We start from the raw sequence: 16,363 nt of genomic DNA, 5'->3' as shown, positions 1-16,363 counted from the left end.
TTTTTCAGTTGGGATTCAGGAGAAACATGCTTATATGCAAATAATGAGTATGGAAGCCTGCTTCATTATATTGGACAAATCGTAACAGACATGTTTATTATCCCAGATCACATAATTATTATTAAGCATGTAACATATGCACATACATGCTTTGACGAAGACGAAACCGACCTGAAGATTAGGCAGCTTTGCGGCTCATCGATCCACCATGGGGGACCCTATGCCGCCTTCGCGAACCTAACCTTCATGTTGCCATAGTCGAATACAGCATGGTGGGCTCCCAAGAATATATCGCCTAGGATCCTACAACAGCATTGTTAAACAGCCGTATATGCAGCCGTATGTGTCAACTCAATGCGCTACATGTAACGTATTTCCTCTGGCAGTTAGGATAGGAGGTTTATCTCTTTCTCTCGAACTCTATCTCTAGCTATCTTGATCTCCAAGTTGTAATCCCTCTGTACGAGATCTAAACTGCTTGTATGCGCTACCAGGGTCTCGCACCCCTGTATATAACACGTACGGCGTCCCCTCTCGTGAGGCAAGACGTTTTCCGCATCGCACATGGTAACAGAGCCTTTCCTTTTCCCATCGAGAGCTTCTATCAAACCAATCTAGCCTAGCCATGTCTTCCTCCGGCGCCTTCTCTCCAAGCCCCAACAATCAGGTCACAGAGAAGCTGTCACGCACGAACTACGTGCTATGGCGCACGCAGATCACACCTCAGCTGCGCGGCGCCGGCGTCTTCGGCTACATCGACGGCACCAACCCGGAGCCGGCCAAACTCCTCGTCACCGTCAAGGAGGGCAAGGAGACTTCATCGCCCAACCCTCTCCACCCTATATGGGTTCGGGAGGACCAGCAGGTTCTTGGCTACCTGCTGAATAACCTCACGAAGGAGGTCCTGGTCACGGTGACCACGGTCACCACGGCGGGCGCGCTCTGGATGACGCTCGCGGCCATGTTCTCGTCACAATCGGTGAGTCGCATCAACAACATACGCACCTCCCTCATCAACGCGCAGAAGGGTAACCTCTCGGTTGCCTCCTACTTCGCCGCCATGCGTGGCTATGCCGACGAGCTGGCCGCGGCGGGCAAGCCCATCCAGGACGACGAGCTTCTCTTGTACATCATCCACGGGTTGGACGCGGACTACCAGCCACTGGTATCGGCCCTCGACGCCCGTGTTACTCCTGCAACCCTCGATGAGCTCTTCGACCAGCGCATGGCACAGTTCAGTGGATCCAGTGGTGGGTTCAAATCTTCCGCAAACATGGCGTCGCGTGGCCGGGGTGGTGGCTCCCGCTCACGTGGCTCCCCGCGCTACAAAGGGCGATCTGGTGGTGGCGGCAACGATCGCGGCCACTCTCCTCAGCGCTCGGGTGGCCGCGGGCGCGGGGCGCGGGCGCGGTGGAGGAAACCGAACGCGTCCAGAGACCCCGCAATGCCAAATCTGCGGGAAGCCAGGTCACACAGCAAAGGATTGCTGGTACCGCTATGATGAGGATGAGGACTCTCAAGATGATGACAAGGTAGCTGCTGCCACTGATGGTTCCTACGGTATTGACACCAATTGGTACGTCGATAGCGGTGCCACAAACCACATCACGAACGAGCTTGAGAAGGTCACCATGAAGAAAAAATACCGCGGCAAAGATCAAATTCATACTGCTAGCGGAGAAGGTATGGGTATAAGTCACATTGGTCACTCTATATTTCTTACCCCTAATCGAAAACTACACATTAAGAAAATCTTGCATGTTCCTAGTGCACACAAAAATCTTCTTTCCGTTCATAGAATTGCCCTTGATAATAATGTTTTTCTCGAATTTCATCCTTTTTTCTTCTTGATTAAGGATTAGGTCACGAGGAAAATCCTCTATCGAGGTAGATGTGTTCGAGGGCTCTATCCGTTGATTCCGGAGTTTCAAAGATACAATAAACAAGCTTGTGGTGCTATCAAGCTTTCGTCCACACGATGGCACGATCGTCTAGGACATGCCTCTTTTTCTTTAGTAGAAAAGTTGCTTAGGAAAAATAAGCTCCCGTTTGTTGGTGAGCGTCATGCTGAAACTATTTGTGATTCATGTCAGCGAGCTAAAAGTCATCAATTGCCGTATCCCATCTCAACTAGTGTTTCTACTAAACCTCTACAACTTATTTTTTCCAATGTGTGGGGTCCAGCCCCTACCTCCGTTGGTAGACACACCTATTACGTCAGTTTTATTGATGACTATAGCAAATTTTCGTGGATATATCTCCTCAAAAAGAGATCCGATGTGTTTCAAGTTTTCCAAAACTTTCAAGCACTAGTTGAACGAAAGTTTGATAGCAAGATAGTTGCTGTCCAATCTGATTGGGGAGGGGAATACGAAAAATTGAATTCCTTCTTCCAAAATCTTGGCATCTCACATCATGTGTCCTGCCCGCATGCTCACCAACAAAACGGTTCTGCCGAACGCAAGCATAGGCACATTGTCGAGGTTGGTCTTGCTCTTTTGGCAGGGGCATCCATGCCTCTCAAGTTCTGGGACGAAGCTTTTCTCACAGCTGTTCATATTATCAACATGCTACCCAGTCGTGTCATTAACAATGAAACTCCAGTAGAACGACTTCTTCACACTAAACCAGACTATAAGTCTCTCGGTGTGTTTGGGTGTGCATGTTGGCCCAACCTTCGTCCCTACAACAACCGCAAACTCATGTTTCGCTCAAAACAGTGCGTCTTTCTAGGGTATAGTGCACATCATAAAGGGGTCAAGTGTTTAGATGTCTCCACTGGCCGTGTCTACATCTCACGAGATGTGGTCTTTGATGAAACAAAATTTCCGTTTGCTGACCTCCATCCCAATGCTGGTGCACTCCTTCGCAAAGAAATCCTTCTTTTGCCCTCTTATCTCACTAGTTTTGATCAAGGGGGACAAAATATTGATGATCTATTGACTAACCCATCTAATGATGTGCATAAGTTTTGTGTTGATGCAACAGAACAAAGCAACACGGCAACTACAGAAGCAGATGCAGAAAATGCAGACAAAACAGCGCCTATTGAGCCATATTTCATGTGCCTCCCCGAGGGAAACAGATCCTCCTCGGGATCTGCCCATCTGCAGCAAATCGGATCCGCCTCGGGATCGGTTCCTACGAACGCGGCAGGTGCAGGCGCCTCGGGATTTTTCCATGCTGACGGGGCAGCGACAGCCGCGGGAGCAGGCGCGACAGCTGTGGGAGCAGGCCCAGGCGCGGGCGCGGGCGCCGCGCTGTCCCCCAATCCACGTGACAGGCGCGGTCAGGCGGACGCGTTATCGCATCGATCCCCATGCGGTCGGGCGGAGGCGGCCCCGCATCGGTCCCCGTCAACCTGCGGTACGAGGTACGCCACCAATCCGGTGACGTACACGCGGCGCGGTGACGCGCGACGCAGGGAGGGCCCGACCGGCGCGGAGGTTCGGGCGGATACGTCATCATCACGCTATGTTGACCTGCATGCACATGCACATGTTCCGGCGGGATCCTCTGCGGCAAATTCACGTGTTCCACTTCAACAGTCAGCCGCAGAAAATCAAGCAGCATCTTCATCGGGATCAGATGTAGTCACACATGAGCAGCCTGCAGGATCCTCTGTGGCCACCGATCCTGTTGCTTCCCAACCACGACGTACACGGCTGCAATAAGGGGTAATTCAACCTGTTAATTACAAGCATATAACCAAGTATGGTATGGTTTGTTCCACAGGTGAATCAGATGAGCCTAACACCCTTGAAGCAGCATTGTGTGATGAAAAGTAGAAGAAAGCCATGCATGAAGAGTACATGGCATTGATGAAAAACAAAACATGGCACCTGGTTCCCCAACAGCAAGGTAAAAATTTGATCGATTGCAAGTGGGTTTTCAGGATCAAGAGGAAAGCCGATGGAACCATTGATCGTTATAAGGCTATATTGGTTGCAAAAGGCTTCAAACAGAGGTATGGCATAGACTACGAGGACACCTTCAGTCCAGTAGTAAAGGCGGCCACTATTCACCTTGTCTTATCTATTGCTGTCTCTAGAGGGTGGAGTCTCAGACAACTCGATGTTCAGAATGCGTTTCTCCATGGTGTTCTGGAAGAGGAAGTGTACATGAAACAACCTCCTGGTTTTGAGAGTAAGAATGCTCCTTCTTTTGTGTGCAAGCTTGATAAAGCATTGTATGGGCTAAAGCAAGCTCCAAGGGCGTGGTATGCTCGTCTCTGTCACAAAATGCAAGCACTTGGTTTTGTTCCATCTAAGTCTGACACATCATTATTTATCTACAAGAAGTCCAACACATGCATATTTGTTCTCATATATGTTGATGATATTATCGTGACTAGCTCATCTGATGAAGCAATCACAGGACTTCTTAAGGATTTGAGTGCAGACTTTGCCCTAAAGGATCTTGGTGACTTGCATTATTTTCTTGGGATTGAGGTAAAAAACACAAGGATGGACTTGTTCTCTCTCAAGAAAAGTATGCTACTGACTTGGTCAAGAAAGCTGGGCTACAAGGATGTAAACCCTCTCTCACTCCATTATCCAACTCAGAAAAACTTTCCCTCGCAGAAGGTGAACCCTTAAGTCAAGAAGACAGCACCAAATACAGGAGTCTGGTAGGAGCCCTTCAGTATCTCACACTTACCAGGCCTGATATTTCTTTTGCTGTTAATAAAGTCTGCCAGTTCCTCCATGCACCCACTAATGTTCATCTGACAGCTGCAAAACGCATAGTTCGATATGTTAAGCACACTCTGAGCTTAGGACTGAACTTCAGCAAATCACCTTTTACTCTAGTCAGTGCATTCTCTGACTCTGATTGGGCAGGTTGTCTTGATGACAGACGTTTCACTGGTGGTTTTGCAGTATTTTTGGACCTAACTTGATATCATGGTGTGCACGCAAACAGGCAACTATCTCCAGGTCCAGCACAGAGGCAGAATACAAGGCATTGGCCAATGCCACAGCAGAGATCATATGGGTTCAATCCATGTTGAAGGAACTTGGTATACAAAGTAAACAGGCACCTTGTTTATGGTGTGACAACCTTGGAGCCACGTATCTCTCTGCAAATCCAGTGTTCCATGCCAGAACAAAACACATTGAGATAGATTTTCATTTTGTCAGAGAGAGAGTTGCTCAGAAGCAACTTGATATACGCTTTGTGCATTCTAAAGATCAACTTGCAGATGGATTCACAAAGCCCTTGCCTACAAGAAGTTTTGAAGACTTCAAGCATAATCTCAACTTGATGAAGTTGTGATTAAGGGAGGGTGTTAAACAGCCGTATATGCAGCCGTATGTGTCAACTCAATGCGCTACATGTAACGTATTTCCTCTGGCAGTTAGGATAGGAGGTTTATCTCTTTCTCTCAAACTCTATCTCTAGCTATCTGGATCTCCAAGTTGTAATCCCTCTGTACGAGATCTAAACTGCTTGTAACTGCTTGTATGCGCTACCAGGGTCTCGCACCCCTGTATATAACACGTACGGCGTCCCCTCTCGCGAGGCAAGACGTTTTCCGCATCGCACAAGCATGTCCTCACTGTTAGAGTCAGCACAGCAGTTTCGTGGAACATTCGCTTCCAGTATTTCAGAGGTGTTTAGCGCTCCCAACGACTGCAGATAAATCTCACAGATGAAGAAACCTTAATTACTAAACCGTCTGTGTTATGAGAGTGCAATAGTACACTACGAAGAGGTCAATGGAGATAAAAGCAGAAGGCTCTGAGAACATAAGCCGCGCATAATTTACCGGATAGGTCCACAGGGAGGACGAATGTCCATGGCTATGAATCCACTCATGCACTGGGTAGCATCTCCATCACCAATCTTTAGGATGTACTACTAACCAACAGAAATCAAAAGTGAAACAAAGTCAGCTTATTGCAAATGAAACGAGAGCAACAGAATATACAAATCTGAACGTATGACAACCACTTGCGTAAAGCACTCAGAATTTTGCCTAAAAAGCAATAGCAGTCCCCTATATGTAACCTTCGCCACCATTTTGTACACTATGATCTCTGCAGCCACAGGTTGTTGTTTTCTTTCCAGTCGTACTAAACATTATGAACAGCGCACAAACTTACCGCAGATGATTTCTCCGGATGCTCGTTGTCGTCGTGCTGTGGAGCATGTGTTGAGAGAATTGTTACTGTGAGAAATAAGAAAGATATTTGTTTGTAATGGAAACGGCATATATGAGATTGAATAGAATACAACATAATATTGAGGTAATTCAATTATGCAGTCTGAGAGGAGAGTAACCGGGCAAGCAGCAGTGATAAAACTTTACCAGTGTGTTCTTGACAAATTGCGCACACAGATAATCAGGCATACATCTTGTACTAAGTGGAATTAGCTAGTACTGGACTCCCTTCACAGAATGGCACATACAGGTAATGAGGCATGGATCTCACAGTGAAAAGAAAAGGTAATAGTACACTGAATGAGTCCAATTGTAGGATCAAATAGGAAGATAGAGTGCAGGGAATGCAAATGAAATGGTATCAGTTTATATGATGGGGACTGAGCAATGATGTATGTAAAATTGTGACTAAGCACACGCTGTGTGTCGATGTGGTAAGCACTTCCTTAGATAGATTTCACATTTTTTAGGATTCAACAAATTCTTGAAATGAAAGCAGCTTCTTTTGATTCAGTTCTGTATAAATTTTCTATGGAAGATGTTGATGCATGATTATGGATGAAACGATGTGACTTACAAGTTTCATGTCATTGTCAAAACAGATTCTTACATATTGAAAATATAAGATTTAGGCAGAAAAAAACCTTCTATTACCGGCTGAGTTCATTGAAGGCTTGTTGTTCCTTGAAAATCTGTTGACCTATCTACTGGATTACTTTGTCTGAAAGCTAACGGAATCTCCTGTCAAAACAACGCAGTATGCTCAACTCGATCGTTTTTCTTGATGCAGTATTCCTACATATTCAAGGAACATGCTTATGACAATTTTGAGAAAATATTGTTGATAGTAGAAAGATATATAGATGCAGGTGATCAACCTAATCACAAAAATTATGGACATCAGAAAATTGCAAGCGAGGCTAACCATGGCTGAAACGTATTGATCAGCTTGTTCCTTTGATCCGAGTCTGAAACAGGGATCATTATATGAACTTTGCAGCAGTTATGATAATATGATAGTACCACTGAGGCTCATGAAGATCATCCCTTCCCATCCTCTTATCTTCATGCTGAAAAAGCACATTTTCTGTCAGCTATAATTAGTACTCCCAAGCATGTACCATAAAAGGGAAGCAAGCCATCCTCAGTTAGTTTACAATGTTCTCATCGGGCTGTGGTTCTGATGGTAAGCTCAGTAGTAAAAGTAGGACATGTAGGTTGCATTGTCGTTGCTCATGATCAATCAAGAAAACAACATAGAACAACACCGTTTTATGATAATGCAAAGAACAAAAATATGGATTTAAAGTTATCGAGCACTGCCAGGAAAATATTGTCTTGAAGAAAGAAAGGTAAGAAAGCAATAAAGCAAGCGTTGAACCTGTAAAAATATCCTCCAAGCTTTGCCAAATTAGAATAAAGCTGATTTTCCTTTTTGAGAGTTTGATAGCAATCTGCAATGCATCAAAAAAGGATTAGACTTGACAAGAAAAGAAATATCTGCTCCTTTTATAGTTGAAGAACAGGCTTGCATCGTCAAAAATACAAAAAACACAGAATTTGCTAGTGTAAGGAACTTGCTATGATACACTGCCGGTGTAAGGAATTTGCAGTGATACACTGAATCTACACCTGCAGAACAAAGAAGTGCCAATCTGCGGATCGTACAGCCTGAGACATAAAAATGAAAGTAACTCGTTAGGGCGGAAACATTAATCCAAAAAAACTTCATCTGCACTGACCATGCAAGACGTAAACTGAAACAGCCAGACTGTTTCAACATTCTAGAGAATCAGAAAAAGCTCTAAGATTATGACACTAAACAAACGACGGCCAATAGATTCTCACCACCCTTGCAAACAATTGGACAAATACTTCGTCTCCATTGATTGATCACATTTTGCTGGCCCTCTTATCTATCAAATCGAAAATTACAAAAGTCACAATCAAGAAAAAACAGTATCCATTTGGGAACTTGAATCCAGAACCGGGGAAACAGAGGAAGGAGTCATCATACCAGAGATTCGTCATGGAATGGCTCTTTCTGCCGCCGCCTGTCGTTCTACACAAACTCATGGACCGTGAATTAACTACTGAACCAACTTCAAAACCCTAGAAATTAAGGGAGGGGGGAGGAGGAAGACCACACCGTCAAGAAGGTTGCTGCCGGGGGGGAAGGGACCAAGGGACGGCAAAGATGGCGTCGTAGCCGTCGCCGACGAGCTAGCGGCACTGCAGCTCACCGCCGGGCCAATCGAAAAGCACGGGGAAAGAATGGGGAACGCAGCGACGGCGCGAGTCGTATGTGAGGGAGAGGCAGAGGGTTGAGACGGCGTGAGCTGGCCACCCGCACTCGCCGCCGACGGCGAGCTCCAGTCGAGAAGCTCATCGCACGCTCGAGCCGCCCTGCTCTGCCTCCTGCGGTCCTTCCGATGGCCATGAATGGTGAGGAGGAGAGGTAGCAGAGGGGGCATGGAGGAGAGGAACAACACGAACCGCGGGGAATCAGGCGCCCGGCTTCTTCCTCGGCTTTGTCGCACCTCCAAGAACTAATAATCGAGAGGCTGCCCCTTCCACCGGCCGGCCGCTTCTCCTCCCGCGACGCTCTATCTATCGATCCATTGGGAGGCATGGCGCGAGCTTGGCCTTGAGGAGGAGCCAACACCGCTTCTTGAGGTCGATGTCCGGCAGTCCGGGTGCAGGTAGAGCCCCAGCGCGCACGTGTGGCGCTCGTCCACTTCCGGTGGCGGCCGCCGCCGTCGGGATTTGGGGTGACCGACATGTAGTTGGGGGACTTTTTTTGACGGGACATGGAGTTGGGGGGCGTTGCGTGCTGAGAGGAAAAGGAAAGGGGAAAGCCGCATGAAGTTTCATTCAAGGTGGCCCTCTCTCTTCTCTCGCCCAATAACGAGCTTGGGTCGGCAGCGTTTTTGTTTGCAGCTAATCCGACGTGGACTGCGCGAGAGCACACCCCTGATGCACACGTTAATGTGTTTGATGTTGTCCATGGCGACCCCTCTAACCCTCCTTTGTCGGTACTGGTGACCACCGACACCAGACCTTATCCGCACCCGACAAGGGTGCATCAACACTACAATGTTCTCCACACAAAAAAAAAAAACACTACAATATTCTCATGGCGGACAAGGACGTGATTCTAAAGGCACGGTATGCCATTTCTGTTTCACAGGCGAACCTTTCCATCCCACCAGACCACACACGTTGTCTGAAATGGCATGTATCTCGCGCTGCATGTCATTGTACTGCTCGATCCAAGTGTGCTCCATGTTTTTATTTCGAATACGCACGAGTGTGCGTATCATATATCAAAGAAGGAAAAAGCGTGGAGCATTACAACATGAATGTACAGGTGTCGTCGGACGCCGTCTGCCGTTACACTAAGCTGACTACTCGCCCTGTGCCCACTTCGGTGCCGCTATGAAGGCCGCCGCTAAGCCTCCCCTCAAGATGCCCGCCTGCTTCCAAATCCTGCTCTCGCTTGTGATTTTGTCCATAAGCCGTGCCAGGCATACCGCCGCTCCCTCAAAAACTATAGCGTTCCTGTGCTTCCACAGCTCCCATACGGTTAGCAGGCCACTATTAGAAAAAAGGCTGTTAGTAGCGCATCAATTTTTGCTATTAATGGCGCACTATAGGTGCGTCACTATTAACACGCCACTAGTAACAAATAGTAATGGCGCATTTCTGGTGCGCCATTAGTATCTCAGATAATAGTGGCGCACTACATAGTGCGCCATTACTATGCCTAGAAGTGCGCCATTATTATCTGACTAAGTAAGTGCGCCATTACTAGCTCCCGGAAGGTCACCCATCCTCACACTACTCCAGCCCAAGCACACTTAACTTCTCAGTTCTATCCAACCCCAGCACCAGCTCACTTAACAGGCACTTGTTGATATATCAATCCTATTAAACCTTGTTGATGTCTAGGACTTTGTTCATGTTCATGAATGTGATGAAATTTTGAAAAAATATTTCAAACTTCCCGGTCATATTACGTATCATATTTTGAACATTTTGGTTACTTTTTGCAAACCGTGGTCAAACTTAGTAATGGCGCACTTTTCACCTGGTGCGCCATTACTGTTTTGGTTACTAATGGTGTACCTACACATGGTGCGCTATTACTATTTAGTAATGGTGCACCACATGTATAGTGCGCCATTAGTGTCCATATTGGCTATAGCTGTTTTTCTAGTAGTGGGCAGATGATGCGGATTGTCTTCGCGTGATGCCCGTGCGCGCTTTGCCTTGTGCACCATGCCTGCAGTGACTCTCCAGCCTGCGGCGCGCCTCCCGGGTTGCCTAGGGCAGAGAAGACCCGGGTCCAAACCTTCCTTGCTAGCACGCATTCCACAAGAAGATGGCTGATCGTTTCGTCGTGCTGGTCACAAGAAGGACGAGTATCCTGGTGCGGCAGGCCACGGCGTGCCAACCGGTCGGAAGTCCAACAATGATCCATGATTGCCAACCATGCAAAGAACCGACACCGGAGCGGAGTCCTCGAACACCATGTGAATGCCGCCGTGGGCGAGACCTGCCATACGGCAAATTTGGCCGCATAGGCGGACCTGGCCGAGAACTCGTCACTGCTCTCCCATGACCACGAGATGGAATCAGCGGCTCCCTCCTGCAGCTGCACTGCCACAATCCTGGGCCAAATACTCATGTATTTGTTCAATCCGGCCACGTTGATGCTAGGCCCAATATCCGTGGCCCAACTCCCTCTTGCAACGGCCTCAAAGACAGTCCTTTCTTTCCTTGTCCGTCCTGGAGCTGCGATGTATGCCCGCGGTGCCAACTCCTGCATCCGGTAGCCATCAAGCCACCTATCCTCCCAGAACAGGGTGTCCCGTCCGTCTCCAATGAACGCTCGTGTTGCAGCCTGGAAAAGTTGCATTGCTTCCTTCGGCACTGAGAAAGAGAACTCCCACCATGGTCTGTCCCGATCCACCCTCTGCAGCCATAGCCATTTGGCCTGCAAAGCCATATTTGTCCAGGCCAAGTCTGGTGTGGCAAGACCGCCCGACCACTTGGGCGTGCACACCCGACTCCAGGCTACAGCGCACGCGCCTCCGCCCACTTCTGCCTTGCCAGCCCACCAAAATCCACGACAGACTTTATTCATCGCGGCAATTGTCTTTGGCGGTAAGCCTAGTGCCAGCATAGAGTGAATGAGGATTGCGCAAATCACCGACTGAACGAGCAGAGCTCGACTGCTCTTAGGCAGGGTTGCCACCTTCCAATGCGCTAGTCGCGCAGCCAACAGTTCCACCAAGGCCCGGAGTTCGGCCGCCGTGAGCTTACTGAGTGACAGTGGGAGGCCCAAGTATTTGCATGGGATGGTATTGCTCGGGCATCCCAATGTGTGACAGACTAGGGCCAACTCCTCCTGAGAGCACCGGATGAGCAGTGCTGCACTCTGCCATGTTAACTCGCAACCCAGAAGCTTGCCCAAAGATGTGCAGGATGGATTCACACACTGCCAAGTCCAACCGCCAAGGCTTGATGAAGATCGTGACATCGTCCGCGGACATTGACAGCCGCTGCCATACACCTTGTCGTGCCAGGGGGGCGAGGATGCCCGATGCCATGGCCTTGCGGAACAGCCTATGCAACGGCTCCATGCGCAGGATGAATAACATTGGGGAGACCGGGTCCCCCTGGCGCAGGCCGCAACAGCTGATCGTCTCACCGGGCACGCCATTAACCATGACTCTCCATGTGGAGACCATGTGTGCTCCATGTGGTGCTTGAGTATATGCATGCACGTAACTAGTTTCGTACTGAATCAGATTTTTTTTTTACTGACTTCGTGTGGGAGATGGACTCAAACCGCCCTAACCACCTACCCAAAGATCGAATCAAATTCAAGTTGGAGATTGGTAAAAATAATAATTCCCGACCAGCCCCTTAATTATAACAGATTTGCTATTTCACATCTAGATGTGAAATGGCTATATCACATCTAACTTGCCTGCCGTTGGATTTTCACGTGCTAAGATTCGTGTTTCTGGTCGATCGCCTGGCTTGTCGCTTGTCGCGGTGCGTTCTGGTTCGCGATGTTTATTAGCAGCGAGGCCCAGCAGGAATTGTTAGATGGGCCGGTTGTGTTTTGTTTGTCTTTTCTCGTTTGACTCATGCTACTATTGATCCTTAGAAAAAAAGACTTATGCCGGCTGTACGAGGGCTTGTCACGAGAGTGCCATGAATCCATGTGTCCCAATCCTTTTGTGGCTAACTCAAAACACATGAATGGATTGACTCTCTAGTCTCCCATTTCTGTTACATTTTTAAGCACCATGCAGTTGCACTATCTCCTTGTACCAACATTTCATTTTATATTCAGGTTAAAAAAACATTTCATTTATTTAATTTTACTTGTCTTTTTTTCTATCGCCCAAATAATATCTTAAGCGGATTGTTTTTGTTTTTGTTTTTCCATTTTCCACTTTTTAAATTCATGATTTTTGTTTTTTGTTTTCACATCTATTTTAGATATCTCTATTTTTATTTTTTTGGATTAGCTAATTCTCATGTAGATGTTTTTTTAGCTATGTCACACCTAAGTTGTTCACACACGATTAAACATGTATGTTTTGTGCAAAATTATTTTGTTCACATGCATGTGCCTTGTCTCGTGCTGGTGTTTGCACCGCCGAGCCGGTTTTTGGCGTCGCTCTGGTGCCCGTTATTCTCGTTGTCTCCCATGCTTGCGTCGGTGTTAGTATATGGGCCTCTATTTTACAAAAGTTGATACTCACCGATATGAGATTTGGCAATGTCTCTTCTAATTTTCAAATGTACGATTTCGTAGACTGTTTCATCCCAGTTGCAAATTGACCCTTGACTCACAACTGAGCACATGATTTCGTAATTGTCCCAGTTGTAAGTCTGTCGTTGACTCGCAAGTGGACTCATAGTTATCCGAGTTGCAAGCCCTCCATTGACTTGCAACTGGAGCCTATGTTTTTGTTTTTCATCCCAGTTGCAAGTCCATCCTCCACTTGCGACTGTGCCCATTTTATTGTTTCATCCCTGCTCCAAGCTCATTGTTGACTTGCAACTCCACATGTATTTTAACTTTCATCGCAGTTGCAGGTCCACTCTTAACTCGCAACTGGCCCATAGATTGTTTCATCCCAGTTGCAAGTCAATCATCGACTCGCAACTGGATTCATAGTTTTTCGAGTTGCAAGCCCACCCTCAACTTGCAACTGAAGCCTATGTTTTTATTGTCCCAGTTACAAGTCCACCATTGACTCACAACTGGGTTGTTTTATTTTTTTCATCCCAGTTGCAAGTCCGCGCTTGACTCGCAACTGGGCTTGTATTTTCTTGTTGTCCAATTGCGAGTCCACCCTTGACTCGCAAATAGTATCATACTTTTTGTGTAGTTTTCCTTGTTACAAGTCTGCCCTCACAACTAAGCCTGCAACTAAACCCGTAGTTTGTTTTCATCCCCAGTTGCAAGTCCTCCCTTGACTCACAACTTGGCTCGTAGTTTCGTAGTTGTACCAGTTGCAAGTCCACCTTTGAATCGCAACTAGGCACATAGATTTGTTGTTGTCCTAGTTGCAAGTTCAACCTGGACTCGCAACTCCTAGCGTAGTTTTGTATAGTTGCCCCAGCTGCAAGTCCATCCTCGACTCGCAATTGGTACTGTTGTTTTGTGTACTTGTCCCAGTTACAAGTCCACTCTTGACTCGCAACTGGGCTATAATCAATATTTTCCTTCCCAGTTAAAAGTCAATCATTGACATGCAACTCGGCCATTGACCCTTTTATTTGCCCCAGTTGCAAGCCCATCCTTGACTCGCAACTCGCACTGACATTTTCTTGACCTACTTTCAAGTCCACCATCAACTTGCAACTAGGTTCGACCATTTTTTTTCTCCCAATGTACATTTTTAAAACTCATCACCTTTTTTTGAATTTGTGAACATTTATTTTATTCGTGAATTGTTTTAGAAAATCATGAAAATTTAACAAATTCATGAACATCATTTTAATTCACAAATACATATTGAATTGGTGAAAACTTTTGAAGTTAGCGAACATTTTTCAAATTCTTGAACATCGCGAATATATTGTTCTAATTTGTGACCTTTTTTGAATTGATGAACACTTTTTAAGCTACCGCTATTTTTATTTCAAATTCTTAAAAAAATTCACAAACTTTTTTCATGTTTTGCGGATGGGGTAAATTGACCTAAAAGATGCCAACCTAAGGACAAGCTGGAGGGCACTTTGCAAAAAAAAGCTGAAGGATACGGGCGTTATCAACAATAGGGCAGCTTACCATTGCATGCAGACTTGTACATTATCAATCAAGTCAAGTCCAGCGAGGGAGCCGAGCTAGCTAGCGCTGGCCAGGCAGCCCGCATATGTTCAACCTGACAGCAAACAAAAGCGGAAAAGGCAAAAAAACAAACAAACAACATAAAAGTCCAGCAGAAAGGATTACAAAACACATGACATCATAATTAGATGTGAGATACTATCTCACATCTAGATGTAACATAGACGGACCCTAATTATAAACTCCAATCCTGCCGGCCACTACGTATATACAGCACATATATTTATGTATCCTAATCACGTGTACTGTGTCATCAAACAAATTTTCTCGTTGATCAATCTAGCTAGCTCTGCACATCCATCTACCTGGCCATCAATGGCTGACATCGAGAACCCCAACTCTAATGCCGAGGTCGTCGTAGCGCCGGAGCCGAGCCGGCACGCTTTCTGGGCATGGAAGGAGAGGTTGGTCACCATCATCAGCGGAAACCCGAACGGCGCCGATGCGGAGGATGTCGCGGTCGCGGAGCCCGTTGAGCGAAGCAGATACTGTTTTTTATGGTTCTGGGGCGTGGTCGCCTTCTTCTTCGCAATTGTCGCCGCGATTCTCCTGCAGGTCCACTTTCGGCCGACGGGCCTTGCCCATGCCGCCCTGGTTCTTGTGGGCGTTATAGCTTTTTGTACTGCAACATGTTTGGGGAGCTTTATCATGAATCTCGCTATAGGTTTCGCCCAGGAGGCTGATGAAGAGGCACGAAGAGTCATAGATCTACTCATCTAAATTCACTCCCCCATTGATGTATCATGCATTATATCACAGCAAACAATATGTTGCATTTGTTGTCGAAGTCATTCCCCAATTTATTTCTTGACAACGTGATCAAACAATCACTGATTGACTGATACTTAGCTAAATACACGAGTGAAAAATAAATGAATAAAACACCTCAAAAAGCTACATCCGACACATCCAATGAACTCTCTAGATGCTAGTTGTTTTCTCCTTGTATCAATTCATATGGCAAAAAGCTTTAGTTTTTGAACAAATACCCACGCTGGACAAATTCCACAAATTTACAAAGAAGAACAATGAACAGAAAAAATTAAAAATTACAAAAAGAAGCAGAAGCCAGAACCGACAACCCGTATAAAAATGCAGGTCATGAAGGAACAACCTATAGCTAGCAAGCAAACTCGTCTTGCCACGTGAAGTAAGTCTAGAACACAAGAAAATTACTGTCGGCCCATCCACATGCTAAGCAGAGAAACCAAACAAAAATTGGTCGTGGCCTTCCTAGCTGATATAATGAAAAAACAAACAAATGGTTTGAGGATTTTTCTAGAAAGTAAAATTTAAACAAGTTGAATTTAATTCAAACTGTTTAAATTCTGAAACTCATACAAATGAACTTTACATGGGTTCAAAATTTAGGAGGTGACCCTACACATTAAATGTGGTTTATGGGAAAAAGTGCAACATTCAAAAACAAAACTACAACTCAAATTAATAAAAAGGGTTTAAATGGGGGAAAGTAGGAAGTTGAGTTTGATATATGGAAAGCTAGGCATATGACATTGTGAAAGTGATCAAGAATTGAGTTTGAGGTTGAAACAAAAGTAGACATGGATCAAAGAGACAAGGAAACACTCATGCACAAACCTCCTGCTGTTGGTGTTTATCTGCTCCTTTGGAATCATGGATGTGGGCCTCTAGCTGGGCCTTAAGTCGTTATGGACCTACTCGGTGGAGTATTCCCTCATCATTTAAAACAAGGATTATTTAGATATAGTCTACCCCTATCCCCTAATTAAGTTATTTACATTATTTAATACTCCCTTCGTTCCTAAATATTTGTCTTTCTAGATATTTCAACA

At 46.1% G+C, this 16,363-nt stretch overlaps 1 protein-coding gene across 3 annotated transcripts; it reads right to left on the bottom strand.

Annotated features, from left to right (window-relative positions):
- Window positions 1-218: 218 nt before the first annotated feature.
- On the bottom strand, window positions 219-7,763 carry LOC119282410 (aspartic proteinase oryzasin-1-like). 3 transcript variants are annotated; one of them, XR_005138733.1, is made up of 6 exons: window positions 7,548-7,763; window positions 7,092-7,236; window positions 6,811-6,907; window positions 6,314-6,394; window positions 6,108-6,172; window positions 5,793-5,859 (listed from the first exon to the last, which is right to left on the bottom strand). XR_005138733.1 is itself a non-coding variant. In XM_037562645.1 (3 exons), the coding sequence occupies exons 1-3, from the start codon at window positions 6,240-6,242 to the stop codon at window positions 219-221; spliced, it is 309 nt and encodes a 102-aa protein (XP_037418542.1). In that variant the 5' UTR covers window positions 6,243-6,584. The 3 variants fall into 3 exon arrangements, 1 of the variants encoding a protein (XP_037418542.1); XR_005138734.1 differs by having other exon boundaries at window positions 6,821-6,907; XM_037562645.1 differs by lacking the exons at window positions 6,811-6,907; window positions 7,092-7,236; window positions 7,548-7,763 and adding an exon at window positions 219-303 and having other exon boundaries at window positions 5,771-5,859; window positions 6,108-6,584.
- Window positions 7,764-16,363: the final 8,600 nt, after the last annotated feature.

The sequence above is a fragment of the Triticum dicoccoides genome, chromosome 3B, assembly GCF_002162155.2.
Source record: "Triticum dicoccoides isolate Atlit2015 ecotype Zavitan chromosome 3B, WEW_v2.0, whole genome shotgun sequence".
Taxonomy (NCBI): domain Eukaryota; kingdom Viridiplantae; phylum Streptophyta; class Magnoliopsida; order Poales; family Poaceae; genus Triticum; species Triticum dicoccoides.
This window is presented reverse-complemented; position numbering and strand designations above follow the sequence as displayed.

Bases quoted from the DNA above. Each gene is read 5' to 3' on its own strand.
- LOC119282410 (XM_037562645.1), bottom strand. From the start codon at position 6,242: ATGTTGTATTCTATTCAATCTCATATATGCCGTTTCCATTACAAACAA. The intron at 5,860-6,107 runs GTAAGTTTGTGC...GTTGGTTAGTAG, and splicing joins ATCCGGAGAAATCATCTGCG to TACATCCTAAAGATTGGTGA. The intron at 304-5,770 runs GTAAATTATGCG...ATGCTGTTGTAG, and splicing joins CCTCCCTGTGGACCTATCCG to GATCCTAGGCGATATATTCT.